General features: G+C 41.9%; 2 protein-coding genes across 8 annotated transcripts in view; both read left to right on the forward strand.

The window, feature by feature from the left end:
- mthfd1l (methylenetetrahydrofolate dehydrogenase (NADP+ dependent) 1 like) overlaps positions 1-4303 on the forward strand; it is a 19859-nt gene extending 15556 nt beyond the window's left edge. For 3 of the 5 annotated variants that reach the window (XM_061271020.1, XM_061271021.1, XM_061271019.1), the window contains 4 exons: positions 67-174; positions 262-414; positions 2112-2232; positions 3837-4303. In XM_061271020.1, coding sequence (XP_061127004.1) covers positions 67-174; positions 262-414; positions 2112-2201 — 351 coding nt within the window. In that variant the 3' untranslated portion in view covers positions 2202-2232; positions 3837-4303. Of the gene's footprint in view, positions 1-66; positions 175-261; positions 415-502; positions 1413-2111; positions 2233-3836 lie in introns of those variants that run through there. The other 2 variants (XM_061271023.1, XM_061271024.1) reach the window with 2 other exon arrangements.
- akap12b (A kinase (PRKA) anchor protein 12b) overlaps positions 3867-15707 on the forward strand; it is a 26272-nt gene continuing 14431 nt past the window's right edge. The window contains exons 1-3 of one of the 3 annotated variants that reach the window (XM_061271016.1): positions 3867-4009; positions 4403-7509; positions 7602-7747. In XM_061271016.1, the coding sequence (XP_061127000.1) occupies positions 7649-7747 (99 nt within the window). In that variant the 5' untranslated portion in view covers positions 3867-4009; positions 4403-7509; positions 7602-7648. Of the gene's footprint in view, positions 4010-4402; positions 7748-14845; positions 14878-15707 lie in introns of those variants that run through there. The other 2 variants (XM_061271015.1, XM_061271017.1) reach the window with 2 other exon arrangements.

The following is a 15707-nucleotide window of genomic DNA, read 5'->3' on the forward strand; positions in this document are numbered from 1 at the left end:
TTTTACAGTATGTATCTGGATGCTCACCAAAGCATCCAACAACAGTAAAATACTCTCCTGTGATAGATCCCGATAGTGGAGAAGATTAGAACCATAGCCCAGAAGGTCTATGGCGCTGATGACATTGAGCTGTCCTCTGAGGCCATGGACAAAATAAATTACTATGATCAGCAGGTGAGAGTGCTATGTAGTAAAACATTTTTTTGTTGTTGTCTGAAACGGATATTAAGTATCGTGGTCTATTTTCCGCTTTCCAAAAAGGGCTACGGTTCTTTACCGATCTGCATGGCCAAGACCCACCTGTCCCTCTCCCACATGCCGGCCAACAAAGGCGCGCCCACCGGCTTCGTTTTGCCAATCCGAGACGTTCGCGCCAGCATCGGCGCCGGCTTCATCTATCCCCTCGTGGGAACGGTATGTTGCGGATCACCGTGGCACAGATTTGATTAAATCCGACGTAGCAGACAGCCATATTTGCGCCATATGGGTTCCTCGCCCGCAGGTTGGACTGAGATGAAACCTCTCGACCTCTAATAGGCTCGAGCGCGTTCCTTAAACAGTGCGCTTCCCGCTGAGGGCTGGGCTGCCTTTGATCTACTGCGGCCCACAGAGTCGCCGCCGCACCGACGACCCTTGAACTGTGTCTCCCAACCAAAACAGTCTCACAGTTTGAACTATGTATTTGATCAATAAGGCTCTTTAACACAGATGGGGAAATATCTGGGAGACCGGGGGCACACTCAGTCCTGAGAAATGGGGGTAAGGGGTCTTTGCAGGGTTAAGAATTAGGAAGTGGAATGATGTCATTCCTATGAAATGTGAGGGAGTGTTGAAAAGCAGAACAATAGAACCCCCAAGAGTTCACATCCCGCACCATTCAACTCCAACCGGCTCAGATTTATCGAAAAAAACTCTCATCCACGAATAGAAGGGGTCCGCTGTACTTTCTTCAGACATGGTGGCGACTCGGCTAACGCTATGGCATCATCGAAGGGCCTCGGGATAAAGTGCTTTCCCCGTTCTCACACGACTTAATGCAGTCCATTAGATAATGACATTGTGCCACACGGTTGAATTTCTTCAAGCCCGCTCACATCGTTGAGTCACGTGCGGCTTGAAGAGTCATGATGACCTCAGTACCAGTCATCTGCAGAACCTCCCCGAAGTTTTGTTTACTTGCAGTGCTGCCTTTCCTTTCGCCGTACAGGAAATTGCCCCAGTCACGTCCTCTCGCCTCAGTTCCACTAACAGCCTTGTAAAGCGGTCCTTGGGTCACAAGCAAGAAGGCATGCAAAGAATGCTGCCAGATCATTTTCTTGGGAGATTTACGAGACCAACTTGGCCTCTGTGTGAAACTGTCTGACATCCTTTTGAAAATTGAAATAAAATAAATTGGTTGTGACTTATGTTAATATGGATGGGCGCCTCTTCTTGTTTGGCCTAAAATAGCGTCGCAGCTAAAAGTTCAAAAGTGTCTCCCCTTAATTCAGTGCTTCTCAAATAGTGGGGCGGGCCCCCCTGGGGGGGCGTAGTGCGATACCAAGGGGGGCACGGGAACATGTTTTTCTTTTGGCTGTATTAGATTAAAGGGTAATTACACATCCACTGCAGTAGGTGGGGGTGGCGGTATCACTGGAAGAGTATTTGCTCTACAGCAGCACTTTGAATCTGTTCTGTTACAGACTAAAAAACACTGTTATTAATAAAGTTATTCTTAATTGTAAGTTGATCTTTCTTTTTTATTTATTTTTTGTTTTTCCTTTAATGTTAATAACATGGGGGGGGCGCAAAATGTTTTCTTCTTCCTAGGGGGGGGGCGTCACAGGAAATAATTGAGAAGTACTGCCTTAATTCAATGTTGCCCTCCCATGATCTTTCCCTCTTATTTATTAAAACCACATGACCATGGTATGTCTGGGCTCCTCACGGTAAGTTACAACAATACTGTCCTCACATGTTCACCATAAATGGCTTAATTGGTGACATAATCACCAGATTCAACAGCAAATATTAATTAATTGATTTTTCAAATGTTTTTAGCAGATTTCAATTGTGCAGAATTTTGCTTGTCTTGCTCAAATCAGCTTTCGTGTCTCTTGTCTCGCATTCAGATGAGCACCATGCCCGGTCTGCCAACTCGACCCTGTTTTTACGACATTGACCTGGACCCGCTCACTGAGGAGATCACCGGGCTCTTCTGAGCACATTCAGTTGCTCACAGGAAGACATTTGGTACTTTGCACCACAAATTAATTGTAATATCCTCTTCTCCAAAACCTATTTTTACTGGGTTGAACCAGGACTTACAGTTTTTTTCCATGTATAATGCGCAAAATTTAACTAATTTATTGTCCTAAAATCTGGGGTGCGCATTATACATGGGTACAATTTTTTTTTAATTAGTTTTTTTTTAAGAAAATCATGGTACAACAATTTTTGAAGAAAATCTTGTCACGGATAGAGTGTGGAAAGGAGCAGAGCGACCAAGTGCAGCTTGGACCAGGGTTCATTGGAGGAACTCAAAACACAGACTTGGTAAACTAACATAACTCTCTAACAAAACCAACAACAGGACTGACCGACAAAGACGTGGAACAAAAAGACAGGGTGACATTACCAAAGACAGGAACAGAAACCTGTGTTATTGTCAAATATTGTTTGTTTTTTAATCTCCATCGCGGACTGGACGTCATACGGAGGCCGTATCACTGCGCATGCGCACTATGAATCCGATGCAAATAGTCCTCTTCTCTTCTTGACTGACAATGAATGTGATAGTTTAATACAATCAGCAAATAACAAAATGCGTATTACAGGTAATATTTTATTTCACAACACTTTGCCTTGTTCCTTTCGTCTCTGCTGTTCACTTCAAACACGCTCCATACGAACGCAATGCTCTCGTATCAGACGCTTGCTCGATCACCTGCCCGTTTGCTGTCACAATGTACGCTACACAAATCTGAAACATTTGTTGCGGCTCCGAGTCACGACGAGGGGCAAGTTTTGGTTTACAAGGGTGTTTTTATTCCTCTTCAACTTCTCTCCCATACAGAGCCGCCTTTTTCACATGTCCGCACGCCTTTTTCACATGTCCGCACTTTTCATTTTAACCTAACTGATCGCGGTGGTGCCTTTACGGGCAGTCGGAGAAATCAACGCCAACAAAAAAAATACATCCAGCCTAGTTAAGACCATACCAAAGACTATAAAAATGGGACCCATTGCCTCCCTGCTTGGCACTCAGCATTAAGGGTTGGAATTGGGGGGTTAGATCACCAAATGATTCCCGAGCGCGGCGCCGCTGCTGCTCACTCCTCCCCTCTCCCCCAGCGGATGGATCAAAATCACACGGGGATGGGTCAAATGCAAAGGACAAATTTCACCACACCCAGATGCGTGTGTGACGATCATTGGGACTTAAAAAAACAAAACAAAAAACAAAAACAAATTTGGGTGCGTATTATACATGGGTACAGGCTTTTTTCCAGCATTGACATGCCATTTTTAGGGTGCGTATTATACATGGAAAAAAACGGTAAATGTATTCATTCTTCTTACTGGAATCAGTCATGATGACCAAGAATGCTGTGACTCAACTGAGACATTTGTCCTTGTCAAAAAAAAAAAATGTTTTGGACCTTGAGAAAATTATTGATCTTTTCCATAATGTTTCACTTACACTACATCATTTCTTTGTTCAATTCTGGACCAGTTCCAATCACTTGAATCATCCGCGCACACAAGATAGGAGATGAGACACTTAGAGAGGCAACATCACACACACGCACACACGCGAGATGTTTTTAAATGCGTCATCCTGTTTCTCTTTACAGGCCTCAGGATGCGCACTGCGTGTTCCATCAAGACTCATCGCTGATGGGAAAACACTCCGCAATTACCCCCAGCATCTCATATCGCCTTTGTGGTCCATATGCTGTATTTATTTGCACATATTTGTGTAATATGCCAAAGACGACGCAGTGCTTCGCAAACCTCTCCTTTTCAGGTGTTTTAGTCTTAAAAAAAACTTTAAAGCGTAACTTGCAGGTCTGCAGCGTTTTATAGCGACTGTGAACTTTTTACGTGACTCAGGCACATAATCAAATCGCTGTCGGACGCACAAGTGGCCTTTATGCTCAGTGACCTTTTGTTTGATAATATATTTTAATACCGAATGTTATATTTCATGAAGAGTTCGACATTTCTAAAAGAATCTCACACATTAATTAATTTTTCTCAATGACTGCAGTTGTATGTTGATTATTATTTGTTTTAAAAATACACTCAATTGATCCTTAAACTGTTTTGTGTTTTCACTTGACACTATGCGTATTTCCTTGGTAATGTGCTAATATTGCAAATGAAATGATTTTGGTTTTGTATGTTTTTTTTTTTCCAGTATACAGGCAAAGCGCCCCGGGGTGCAACATCAGTTGTGATGAGGCGTTTGGATGCGCGACATGGAAGTCGTGTGCGCACATGGGCAGCATTCCACATCCTCTGTTATTGAGTGTACGGTATGCGCATGTATGTAACTACAGTCGTGACTGGCGGCAAGGAATGTGATGAGCCCTCTTGAGGGGATGACAGACGTGTTGATGAGCAGCACCCGTCATGGCTTTGCGATGGCAGCCATTGCTTAGTTGATGTTTTTACTTTGGATTTCACAAGCACAAACATGTCTGGTAAATCTTCAGGCACAATGACCGCTTGCGCCGACGAGCGTCGGAACACGGTTTGATATTGTTGTTTGTGTTTGTCATTGAATCACAACAGTTTGAATTCACAGGAAGTGACACTGCTTCGCTGCTTGAGATGTGAAGCTTTTCGTGAGCAGAAGGAATTGTCTGACCTCCTTCCAAATCATTTCTGTTCTGCGGTGCAAATTGGATAGACCACAGTCTAACAAATTTCTTTACACTAAAAGTTTAGCCAATCTTCATCATTTTAACACACATGCACAGCTCTCGCGCGCGTAGGGCAGGTCCCAGCACCAATGATTCGTCACAGGCTGGCCATTTCCTGTGGTCGATCATGAGCTGGTCCCTCCCACGTACACGAGGACAGTACATTCTAATTTTTCATTTATCTTCTAGAAGCAAGTTGCATTTATTTACCACTTGATTTGCAAATTTTAACTTTAGTGTACACACACAATTTGATCTCTGGTCATTTGTCATTGGGCATACAAACAGCATTGTCATACTTCTTGCATGGACAGGAGCTCTAATAATCCAAAAAATGTTCCAATAATCTGACAATGACATGTTTTGCTGTCATATGGGCATCTATTCTTTCTTTCTCTGTATTAGCATGAGGGGTCAAAGGAGAGGAAGCTTGTCATGCTGTAAATGTGATTTTTCCTCTGCCTCTTCCTCTGCCCCTTGACTGGCACCGTTTTTTTTCTAAAACACTCTATTGACCAGTGTCCACGTTTCCCACAGTTCCAACAGTTGTCAGAATCTGATGGGGGTTTTGAATTATATGGTGGCCTTCGGCCTTGTTGGTCTCTCTCTCTTCCTCTCCCTTTGGGAACTTTGGAAGAAGATCGGTGTATCTTCATTTAGATCATTATCATCATCTAGATGAAATACATCAGAACATTTGCCTTTTTGGATAACTTTTTCAGCATGCCTGTCCCACTGCATAGTTGTTGTATACAAGTTTTGCACACGAGCGGAATGCCTCTCTTGCTCTTCTGCTTGAGCTGCGGCTGGAGCCGTGGCCGGGACAGTGCGCCTGCGCACTGTGGCCTCATTGTCTTCCGGCCTGACAAACATAGTCGCAGCACTTTTCAACTTTCTGTCTTTTGGATTTATTCTCTTCTCTCTTGTGAAGCTTTCAACCACAGTCTAGCACAATTCAACTCTCTCTCTTTTCTTTTTCCACTTCAGCATGTATTACATACAATCAAGAAATCTACTCGCCATGAACTCATCTCCTTCAAGAGCTAGAGATTTATCGTTCCTTTTTCTCATCTTAATTTTAATTTCTCCAGTGTTTTTTTTCAATCTCTTTTTATTTTCTTTGAGGATCCTCAATGCAGGTTTAAATTGACCTTCTAACAAATTACTAGCCTGTGTTATTGCCGTCGATCAATGCTAGAACTGCTTTTTAGTCAATTTATCCTACCAGTCACACATTCAACCACACAAATTTCTTATCCCTGCCTACGCCAAGTCCTCTTTTAAAAATAAAAGAGCTGCTTCATCCGGATGGGGGACTCTACAACATCCCTTCCTTCCCTGGGAACTGAAGACAACTGTCCAGTTACCCAGCCCTGCCAACGCGAAGTTGTCCCCTTAGAACAGTGGTTGTCAAATGAGGGTACACGGAGGTACGTGAGATTTTACAAAAATATATAAAACAGTTTGAAAACCACTGCTCCAGAAGAGCCACTTCATCCGGAGGGGGACTCTACAACACCCCCTCCTTCCACAAGACTTCTTATCTTCTGTCTTGCCTATTTTTATTCCTGTGCACTTTTACGCGTTTCACAGCTCGAACAAATCAAAGCCGTATCTCATAGCTCGGACAAACCAAAGCCGTACCTCATAGCTCGGACAAACCAAAGCCGTACATCATAGCTCGGACAAACCAAAGCCGTATCAGCGGTTTTTTAAAATTTATTTTTTATTTTTATTTTTTAACTTACGTGTCTCCTGGTTCGTTGCATTGCCGGGTCCCGTCAAACCACCTCTGTCAGACGAAGGCAGACCTAAGATGCTGGCCCAGTGAAGAAGTTCTCTTCCCAGGACTTTCTTTTCCAGGTCCTCCTAATGGACGCTGGCTTGTCGACAATGCAGCACGTCTTCCTCCGTCAGCCAGATGGCGGGTATGAGGGTCCCGGGTTTCGGCACCAAAATGTTAGAGTGGTGCTCACTCTAACTTATTTTGCAAGAACCACACGGAGACAAGTTAGTCGTTTTGGGCACCTGCAGGCGGAGAGTTCACTCGTCGCTGTGTTTACAGCGATGGTCGAATGAAGTCTGACTCTCGCTTCCCACAAGAGCATCTTTATTAAGAGAAAAAGGGTGGTGGTGATAGTAGACTGAATAGACAAGTTAAAAAGCCCTTGACCTCTAGATTAGCAGAGCAGTGGATGTTTTACGACATTGTGTAGGATGGAACAAGCTAGGTTATTTATTACTGGTTACATACCTTCCAACATAATCATAGATCAAGATAGTTTGGAAAACCCTGACAAAGATAATGCACTTTGTAAGTAACTGTCAAAAGAAAATTAAAAGCACAATATAACCACCAAGAGAGCCTGTTTCTGTTTTAAGATAGCAGTTGATTTTTTTTAATGACACCCCAAATGTCAAATATATGTTGTCCTTTGCATAAAACCGAGTGCTGTGTTACAATCTGTTTGTGGTCCATAGTGAGTGCACCTCAGTGATGCTGCAAGGCGTGGAGCCTCGTGTGATTCTGGCAGGAGGAGGAGGAGGGAGGGCGCTGTAAAAGAGTTGTCTCTCTCTCCCGCCCGTTTCATCCATCCAGGTCATACTCCGCTGCAGTGACTCGGCACACAGCTTGCATTTTTGTAGCCAGTACTTGGTTTTTTTTCTGGACGCTGGGGGGGTGGGATACAGACTCAATCTCCTGAGGCAAGCCGGCAGACAAGCACCGTTGCTCGGCCATGGGAGCAGAAAGCTCAGCCCAGCGGGACGTTGCCCGGAACAGAGAGGAGGAGGATGCTTCAATCTCGGTCGAGGGAGGCGCCATGCTCGATAACAAGGTACGCCATTCCTCTTATGTTTTTTATTTTTTTTATTTTTATTTAATCTTCAAATGATTTAGCACCCTCAATGCCTGGCAGGTGTGTGGCCAAATTTTGATGCAGCTATTTTATTTTTTTGTGCTGAGTCACGCTTGAGAGTGCAGACATCCCGCAGTCATAAAACAGATTTAGAACACAAGTCTGTGACGCAGCACCAGTCTTCAAACTATTTGTGGTTAATATTACCGTTTTTTTTCCATGTATAATGCGGCCCCATGTATAATAAAAATGGCATGTTGATGCTGGAAAAAAGCCTGTACCCATGTATAATACGCACCCAAATTTTGACTCCTACTTAAGTCCGTAAACGTAAAATTATTTCAGAAAAAAAATCATCTTTGGTAACAACCGGATGTTGTTCTGCCGGTCAGTATCACTGCGCATGCGCTAGCAAACTCAATAGCGAAGAAATGTTTTGGATTTGTGTAGGGTACATTGTCTGATACGAAAGCATTGTGTTTGTATGGAGCGTGTTTGAAGTGAACAGCAGAGAAGAAAGCGGATCTGTAATGGCAGCCTCCGTATCATATCCGGATTAAAAAAAAAAAGTAATCTTTTTTTTTTTGGGGGGGGGGGGGGGGTTTGTACCCATGTATAATGCGCACCCCAGATTTTAGGACAATAAATTAGTTAGATTTTGCGCATTATACATGGAAAAAAACGGTAAATATGTATCTTTCTTTTATTTTGTGCTCGTATTGAGTTCAAATAAATATTTCCTCTCTAGTGTAAAGCCTAAAGTGAAAAAAAAAAATAATGAAATCATAATTTATTTGACTAGTTATCCATATTCATATATTTACATAGTGCTCTTTTTATCTTCAGCTTAAAGTATTATGTGAAGCGTTCAAATATCTAGGTCCTAGGCCTTCCTCATGACTTGTAAATTGGATTTAAAAAAAAAAAACAAAACTCTAATAATTAACCAGCAGCCTCTCTGTTGAAAAGCACGATGCCAAGGTTTGTTTTTAGCTCATGCGTTTCTCATTTGACTCTGTAGGAGCTCTCGTTGCTCCAGGATGCGTTCCACTGCATGTGATCTCGTGTCTGACTCAGCGCTCGAACCCGGGTGTAAATTACTCAGCGATGTGCGAAGGAATATTTGGGAAGCGGTCGCTAATGACCGTTTTATTTGTACCACCTGCCCTGTTTGTGTCTCGTCTAAATATCGATTCTACTTGATGTATTGACTTGTTGTTATGCCACTTGCTCTGGCCACGCCCCCTTTTTTAATTCTTATTGACTGTGAAATACAAGTACAGTTAGGGAGTATTTGTACTTTAGTTCCCACCACTGCCACCTGCTCTTTTTACACCTCATATTGTCTTCGACTTTTTTCTTTTTATGGGCGGTGGGTCAAAAACTCACACTTGCTTCTATCATCTCAAAAGGTCAAATGACACAATGATGGATGCGCAGCCTTAAGCCACGTTTCCACTTGTGTGTTCGGTCGCCATGTTGTGGTTGTCTGCGCCCCCATCCCATCACGCGTGTTTAAATCATTGATTCAATCATCATGGCCATCACAAGATTGTCATTGTTCTATTTTTAAATTCCAGCTCATATTAGTTGAATTAGCTTAATAGGAGGATGCTGTCACATGCTTCCTTGCTGGACAAGTTTAAAGCCAAACAATGCTGCTGACAGTGTCACTCATTAGACTAATGAAGACCTCAAATGATTAGAAAAAGAATTCCAGTGAGTTTATGGTGGTTGGAAGAAAGCTGCATAACATGTTGTCTTGCAGTGTGTTTGGTGTTGTATGATGTATGACACGAGAGAGAGAGCATGAGCTGGTTGTACACTCGTGCTGCAGAAAGTGGTCGATCAGAGGAAATGAGCAGCCGAGGGTGGAGGATGCATCATATAAGCACAACCAAGAAAGGTGCAGCTTTTGAAACTCTTATGAGAAGGACCGTCGTGCTGTTTTGTCAACCTTGCCTGACTTTCTAGTTGAGATCATATCAACGTGAAGATTTACTTCATCTCGAGTGTGGGTGTTTATCCTGTGAAAGAAGTGCACATCTGCACACTATCTGAATATTTTTAATAGGACAGCTTGTTGGTGTGCATATCGCTATACACACCTTTTGCTAGTCATTGTCAAAAGTTGTGTTTCGCGTGGATTTAAGTAGCAGTTGTTTGAAGGTTTGTAATTGAAATAATGTCCATGCTAATTTTTGTTGGACTGTCAATGACATTTTACATTACACATTAGCATTAAGCTATTCAATTTAAAAAAAAGAAAAAAAGAAAAGGATTTGCTCCTCCTACCAATAGAATAAAAAAATATTTGAATTTTTTTTTAGCGTCAGCTTTAGTATCCCCCCCACCACCACTGATTCACATGCTTGATTTCAAGACAAGTACAGTGAACAAACTCATTCCTTGTTATCACTTCCTGCTTGTTTGTAATTACGCGATAACATCCTGAAACAACATTGCCCTCGTGCGTAGGCCGACCCGTGCGATGCACCATGCAAGCAGAATGTCAAGTGCTTATGTAACGTAATGTACGGAGGCGATAAAACCCGGAACGTTCCTGTATAATGAGCGGCGGCTGATCACACGCTATCGTGGATCTTATTATCCTCTTTAGTGGAGGAGGGGTGAGGGTTGGGGGGTCAAACAGAGGAACCATTGAGGATGGGCTGGGACAGGGGACAAGCCCACCCGGGGGGCCCCTGTGTGCATCAGCCCAAAACAAGAGGAAGGAACCAGCGTGAGGCGGTGGATAAGGGGATGAAGAGGGCGAGGGGCAGAGATAGAATAAAAAGGACGTCACGTAGGAGAGCCACATGAATCACGCTGTTGTTCTCCTGGGTCAGTGAAAATGAGGAGGGGGGGTGAGAAATGGTATTGAAAGTGAGTGAAAGTGAAGGAACAAGTACAGCAGAACAAAGAACTTGTCTCTGTCCCAATCCTCTAAGAAACATGTTGTTTAAAGAATTTAAGATGGATCAGTCCATCTTCTGGTCGGATTAGTGATCGGTCGCACATGTAGATCACAAACGGTGCCTCCCATTAAATGTGTGGGAAGCAAAATCCCACGTTCCCCATGAAAAAGACATGGGCAAAAGTATTTGGACGTATGGCCATCACACCTGCGAGAAAATGCGGATTTCACTCTTCTGGAAAGATTTCTGGCTCACAAACTTTGCGGGTGGGAGGGTGCCCAATTACGTTAAGGTCCTTTCCTTTGGCCTGTAATTTAAAACGTAATGTCGTGTGGGAATGGAGAACCGCAGGCGCTGATTTGCTGTGAGGCCAAAATAATATTTTATCCAAGAATTCTGCCTTAATGAGCCAAATTGGCATAAACACGACATCAAAAAATTGATCGTGCTTTGATTTCCTTCCATTAAGCTGTCCGGATGGAAGTGGTTTCCCAGATCATTAAACTGACTATCCAATTAAGTCTTTAAGTATAAAAATTAGATTACGTGGTGAGATTCACAATGAGGTTCAAATTTTATTCGAACCAGCCAATCGCAGTGTCGGAAAATGCTGATGTCATCAAAGGCCAATGCATGAACCCTGATAGGACAAAAAATATATACACATTCTGCAGCTAAGAGAAATGCTCAGGCCTGCCCCTCCCTGAGGTCATTCAACTTATCACCTAGATGCAACCAACACGTGTACGCAAACTGTAACAAGGAGTTGCAAAGTGGATACAACTCATGTGATGTGTGTGTGTGTTTTATGATAAATACAAAACCAATGATTGCCTACACTTGGGCTCTCATCAAGGTGTTGTTAATAAACCCAAGAATTACAGGACTGTCTCAGAAAATTAGAATACTGTGATAAAGTACTTTATTTTCTGTAATGCAATTAAAAAAACAAAAATTTCATACATTCTGGATTCATTACAAATCAACTAAAATGTTGCAAGCCTATTATTATTTTAATATTGCTGAGTATGGCTTACAGCTTAAGAAAATTCAAAAATCCTATCTAAAAGAATTTGAATATTTCCTCAGACCAAGTAAAAAAAAAAAGATTTAAAAAAGCAAAACTAAATCAAACATTTGAAAATGTCCATTGATGCACTCAGTACTTGGTTGGGAATCATTTTGCACGGATTACTGCATCAGTGCGGCGTGGTATGGAGGCAATCAGCCTGCGGCATTGCTGAGGTGTTATGGATGCCCAGGATGCTTCAATAGCAGCCTTTAGCTCATTTGCATAGTTGGGTCTGGTGTCTTTCAGCTTCTTCCTCACAATACCCCACAAATTCTCCATGGGGTTCAGGTCAGGGAAATTGGCAGGCCAATCGAGGACAGTAATGCTAATACTGGTGGTTTTGGCACTGTGGACAGGTGCCATATCATGCTGGAAAATGAAATCATCATCTCCATAGAGCTTTTCAGCAGACGGAAGCATGTAGTGCTCTAAACTCTGCATTTACTCTGGACTTAATGAAACACAATGGACCAACACCAGCAGCTGACATGGCTCCCCAAACCATCGCTGACTATGGGAACTTCACACTGGATTTCAAGCAACTTGGATTTTGCTTCTCTCCAGCCATTCTCCAGACTCTGGTGCCTTGACTTCCAAATGAAATACAAAACTTGCTTTCATCTGAAAAGAGGACTTTGGACCACTCTGGAACTGTCCAGTGCTTCTTTTCCATAGCCCAAGTCAGACGCTTCTTCCGTTGTCTTGAGTTCAGAGGTGGCTTGACCATGGGAATAAGGCTATTGTAGCCCATTTCCCGTACACGTCTATGAACAGTGGCTTTTGATACATGGACTCCAGCTTCAGTCCACTGTCTTTGAAGCTCCCCCAAATTCTGGAAGCGACTCTTCTTCATAATGCTGTTAAGGCTGCGGTCATCTCTCTTGGTTGTGCAGTGTTTCCTGCCACATTTCCCCCTTCCAACAGACTTTTTGTGGAAGTGCTTTGAAAATGCACTCTGTGAACAGCTTGCTCTTTGAGAAATTTATTTTTGTGTCTTACCCTCCTGATGGAGAGTGTCAATGATGGTCCTCTGGACAGCAGTCAGATCAGCAGTCTTCCCCATACTTGTGATTTAGTTTACTGAACCAAGCTGAGTGTTTTTCAAGGCTCAGGAAACCCTTGCAGGTGTTTCGAGTTAATTAGACCATTCAAGTGATTAGTTGAATACCCTACTAGTATACTTTTTCATGATATTCTAATATTTTGAGATAGGATATTTGAGTTTTCTTAAGCTGTATGCCATAATCAGCAGTATTAAAATAATAAAAGGCTTGCAATATTTCAGTTGGGTTGTAATGAATCCAGAATGTATGACATTTTTGTTATTTTAATTGCATTACAGAAAATAAAGAACTTTATCACAATATTCTAATTATCTGAGACAGTCCTGTAGATTAAATTGTCACACCAACACAAAGTAGCTGAAATCTGATTGGACCAAATAACTGGACTGGTAGCAGCCAAGAGAAAGAAAACAAATTTAAACTTCAAATTTAGCTTGTACATTAAGACAGAAGCAATAGAATCTGTTGGGATGTTTTTGTTAGGCCCTTCATTCCCCCTTCAGCTTGATTCTCTTTTTACGTGCATCCATATTTCATCAGTTATGGTCCTGATGCAGCAGTTAAGAGCTTCACTGAGCACAGTAGATGGTGCTGCGTGGGGTGTGTCCACATCTTTGTGTGTGCGCGCCAATCGGAGTTGAGCCATTTCAAGGACAAAGAGTGAGTCATTGCTTTGATGCTAATGCTACGTAGCTGAGCAGACAATATTCAAGTGACCGTGGCCTCTCTAATCTGCCCAATTAAAAATGTCTAAGGTGTGCACTATTCGGCAAAGTTGTACCACTTGCAAAGGTGGCTTTTTTTTTTCTTCCACACGCCTCAAACCGTGTTACGATTGCTCCAATTGCATGTAGCGTGGAAAAAAACAAAGCGGATTTTGAACATCAGCCAGCTGAGATGATCTCGATCGAGTGGTAAAACTAAACAGATACACCGTGTCGCCAGATGTCTTCTCACAAATCATATCCAAATATGTCCATCTGTATATTCTTATGACACTTAGTCCACATGTAGCTTCGCGCTAGTTGATTGGAAAAAGCATGAAATGTTCTCTGGGAATGCATTTTGAATCCCCTGATGGTTTGAAAAAAATGTCTTCATCAAGATGGGGTAGTGGATTTTTTGGTTGCGCAATAAATGAGCATATTTCTATTAGATTATTTTATTACTTTAATGTCTTTATCCAAAATTAATTCATCGAGGGAAACAAGGTTGTCTGGCTAATTAAAAGCATACTTTGAATCAGTGTCAAACCCTTTCCCCGGTCATGTGATGCCTATCATGTGTTTCTCGGAGGTCACCAAATGGGTGCGTATTTGTTACTTCAGCCCGGTTAGAGAATCAGCCCCCCCTCTTGGGTCAAACACTGGGCAGCAATCTCGATTAGCGCCGTGTCATGAGAGGCGGTCTTTCCTGGCACCCGGCTGTTGTTTGCTGTTCAAGTGCGAGCCACATAAAAGCAAGTTGGTGATGAAAAGAAGATAAGCGAGCTGTGGGTGGTGCAGTATGGTGCTTTTGGGTTCAAGGGTTAGAAGCACTGATGTAGGTAGAGCACGGCCATGACAGGTGTTTGCATCTCTTCCTCTCAAAAACGCAATATAACCAGACGCAGCTGTGCCACGTACGTTATCTGGAGCAGTTCTCAATATCTATCTAAGAACATGACAAAAAAAAAAAGAAAAAAAGAAAATACTTGTCTGTATTTGTCCACTTTATTTCATATTGATTGAAAATAAAGATAACAAAGGCTACTGTATAGCTTAGCAACAATAGCTAATATTTATGTGCTAAGGCAGAAAATGTTCTTTAAAATGTTTCTCCGTGGTTTAAAAAAAAAAAAAGCAAACAAATCTGGTTTATAAATTATGTTGAGACAGCGTAGAAGAAAAGCTTTAGTGCAAAGTGGAAAATACAAACAAAAAATTCAAAGGGACATCGGATGTCAAAAAAAAGAAAAACATGTACAGGGTCAATTGCCACACATTATTTGACAGCACACATCTTGACAGGTTGACACAGGTTGACTCAGCAGCCACATTAGCAAACATGCTTCGGGTGAGAGAAAATTGTTTTCTTAACTATTCTTATTTATTTTCTACATACAATACAGTACTTGTGACTACTTGCTAACTTTGTTTTGTACACAATATTAATACCAGTTGTACTAGGTTCATCTTGTTTTTTTCTTTTTCAATTACTTCTCTGGTTCTTCTATATCAAACAAATTTGTTTTAGGTTCATTTACCTGACATGTTTCGGCGGAATCTTCCGCCTTCGAAGGCGGAAGATTCCGCCGAAACATGTCAGGTAAATGAACCTAAAACAAATTTGTTTGATATAGAAGAACCAGAGAAGTAATATTAATACCAAATTGGCTGGCGTATAGCTAAGCAAAAATAGCTAATAATTTTGCGCTAAGGCATTATTCTACTCATTAAATACACTATATACTATCTTAAAACTACAACTAAATATTTTTCTCTAAATTGTTAGCCACTGTGTACAACATCTGAATCCACATATAACCTATTGTATTTGTTTTATTTATATATTTATATTAATTTAACAACTGTCTTTGTTTGCTTTCGGGGATATAAATCTCTTCTGCTGGCCTTTGCGGAGTGATTTCGGAGACGGCCGGTCGTCACCGATGCCGTAGCCAAGAAATATATGAGGCCCGGCGCTATTAAAGACAAACAAATGGAAAGCAGTGAGAGAAGAGTCCGATGAGAGAAATCATTGTCTTGTAGTGCTCAGTAGAAACAATGAGTGTGTCGTAGCTAATTGCCAACAAGCTTCACCTCTTCATTTAATCCTTTAGGGATAAAAAACATAATGTATACATATATCATAAAAGTCATACTTCAAGAAAATAAAAAGTGTGT

Source organism: Syngnathus typhle, linkage group LG22 (genome assembly GCF_033458585.1).
Source record: "Syngnathus typhle isolate RoL2023-S1 ecotype Sweden linkage group LG22, RoL_Styp_1.0, whole genome shotgun sequence".
In the NCBI taxonomy this organism is placed as follows: Eukaryota; Metazoa; Chordata; class Actinopteri; order Syngnathiformes; family Syngnathidae; genus Syngnathus; species Syngnathus typhle.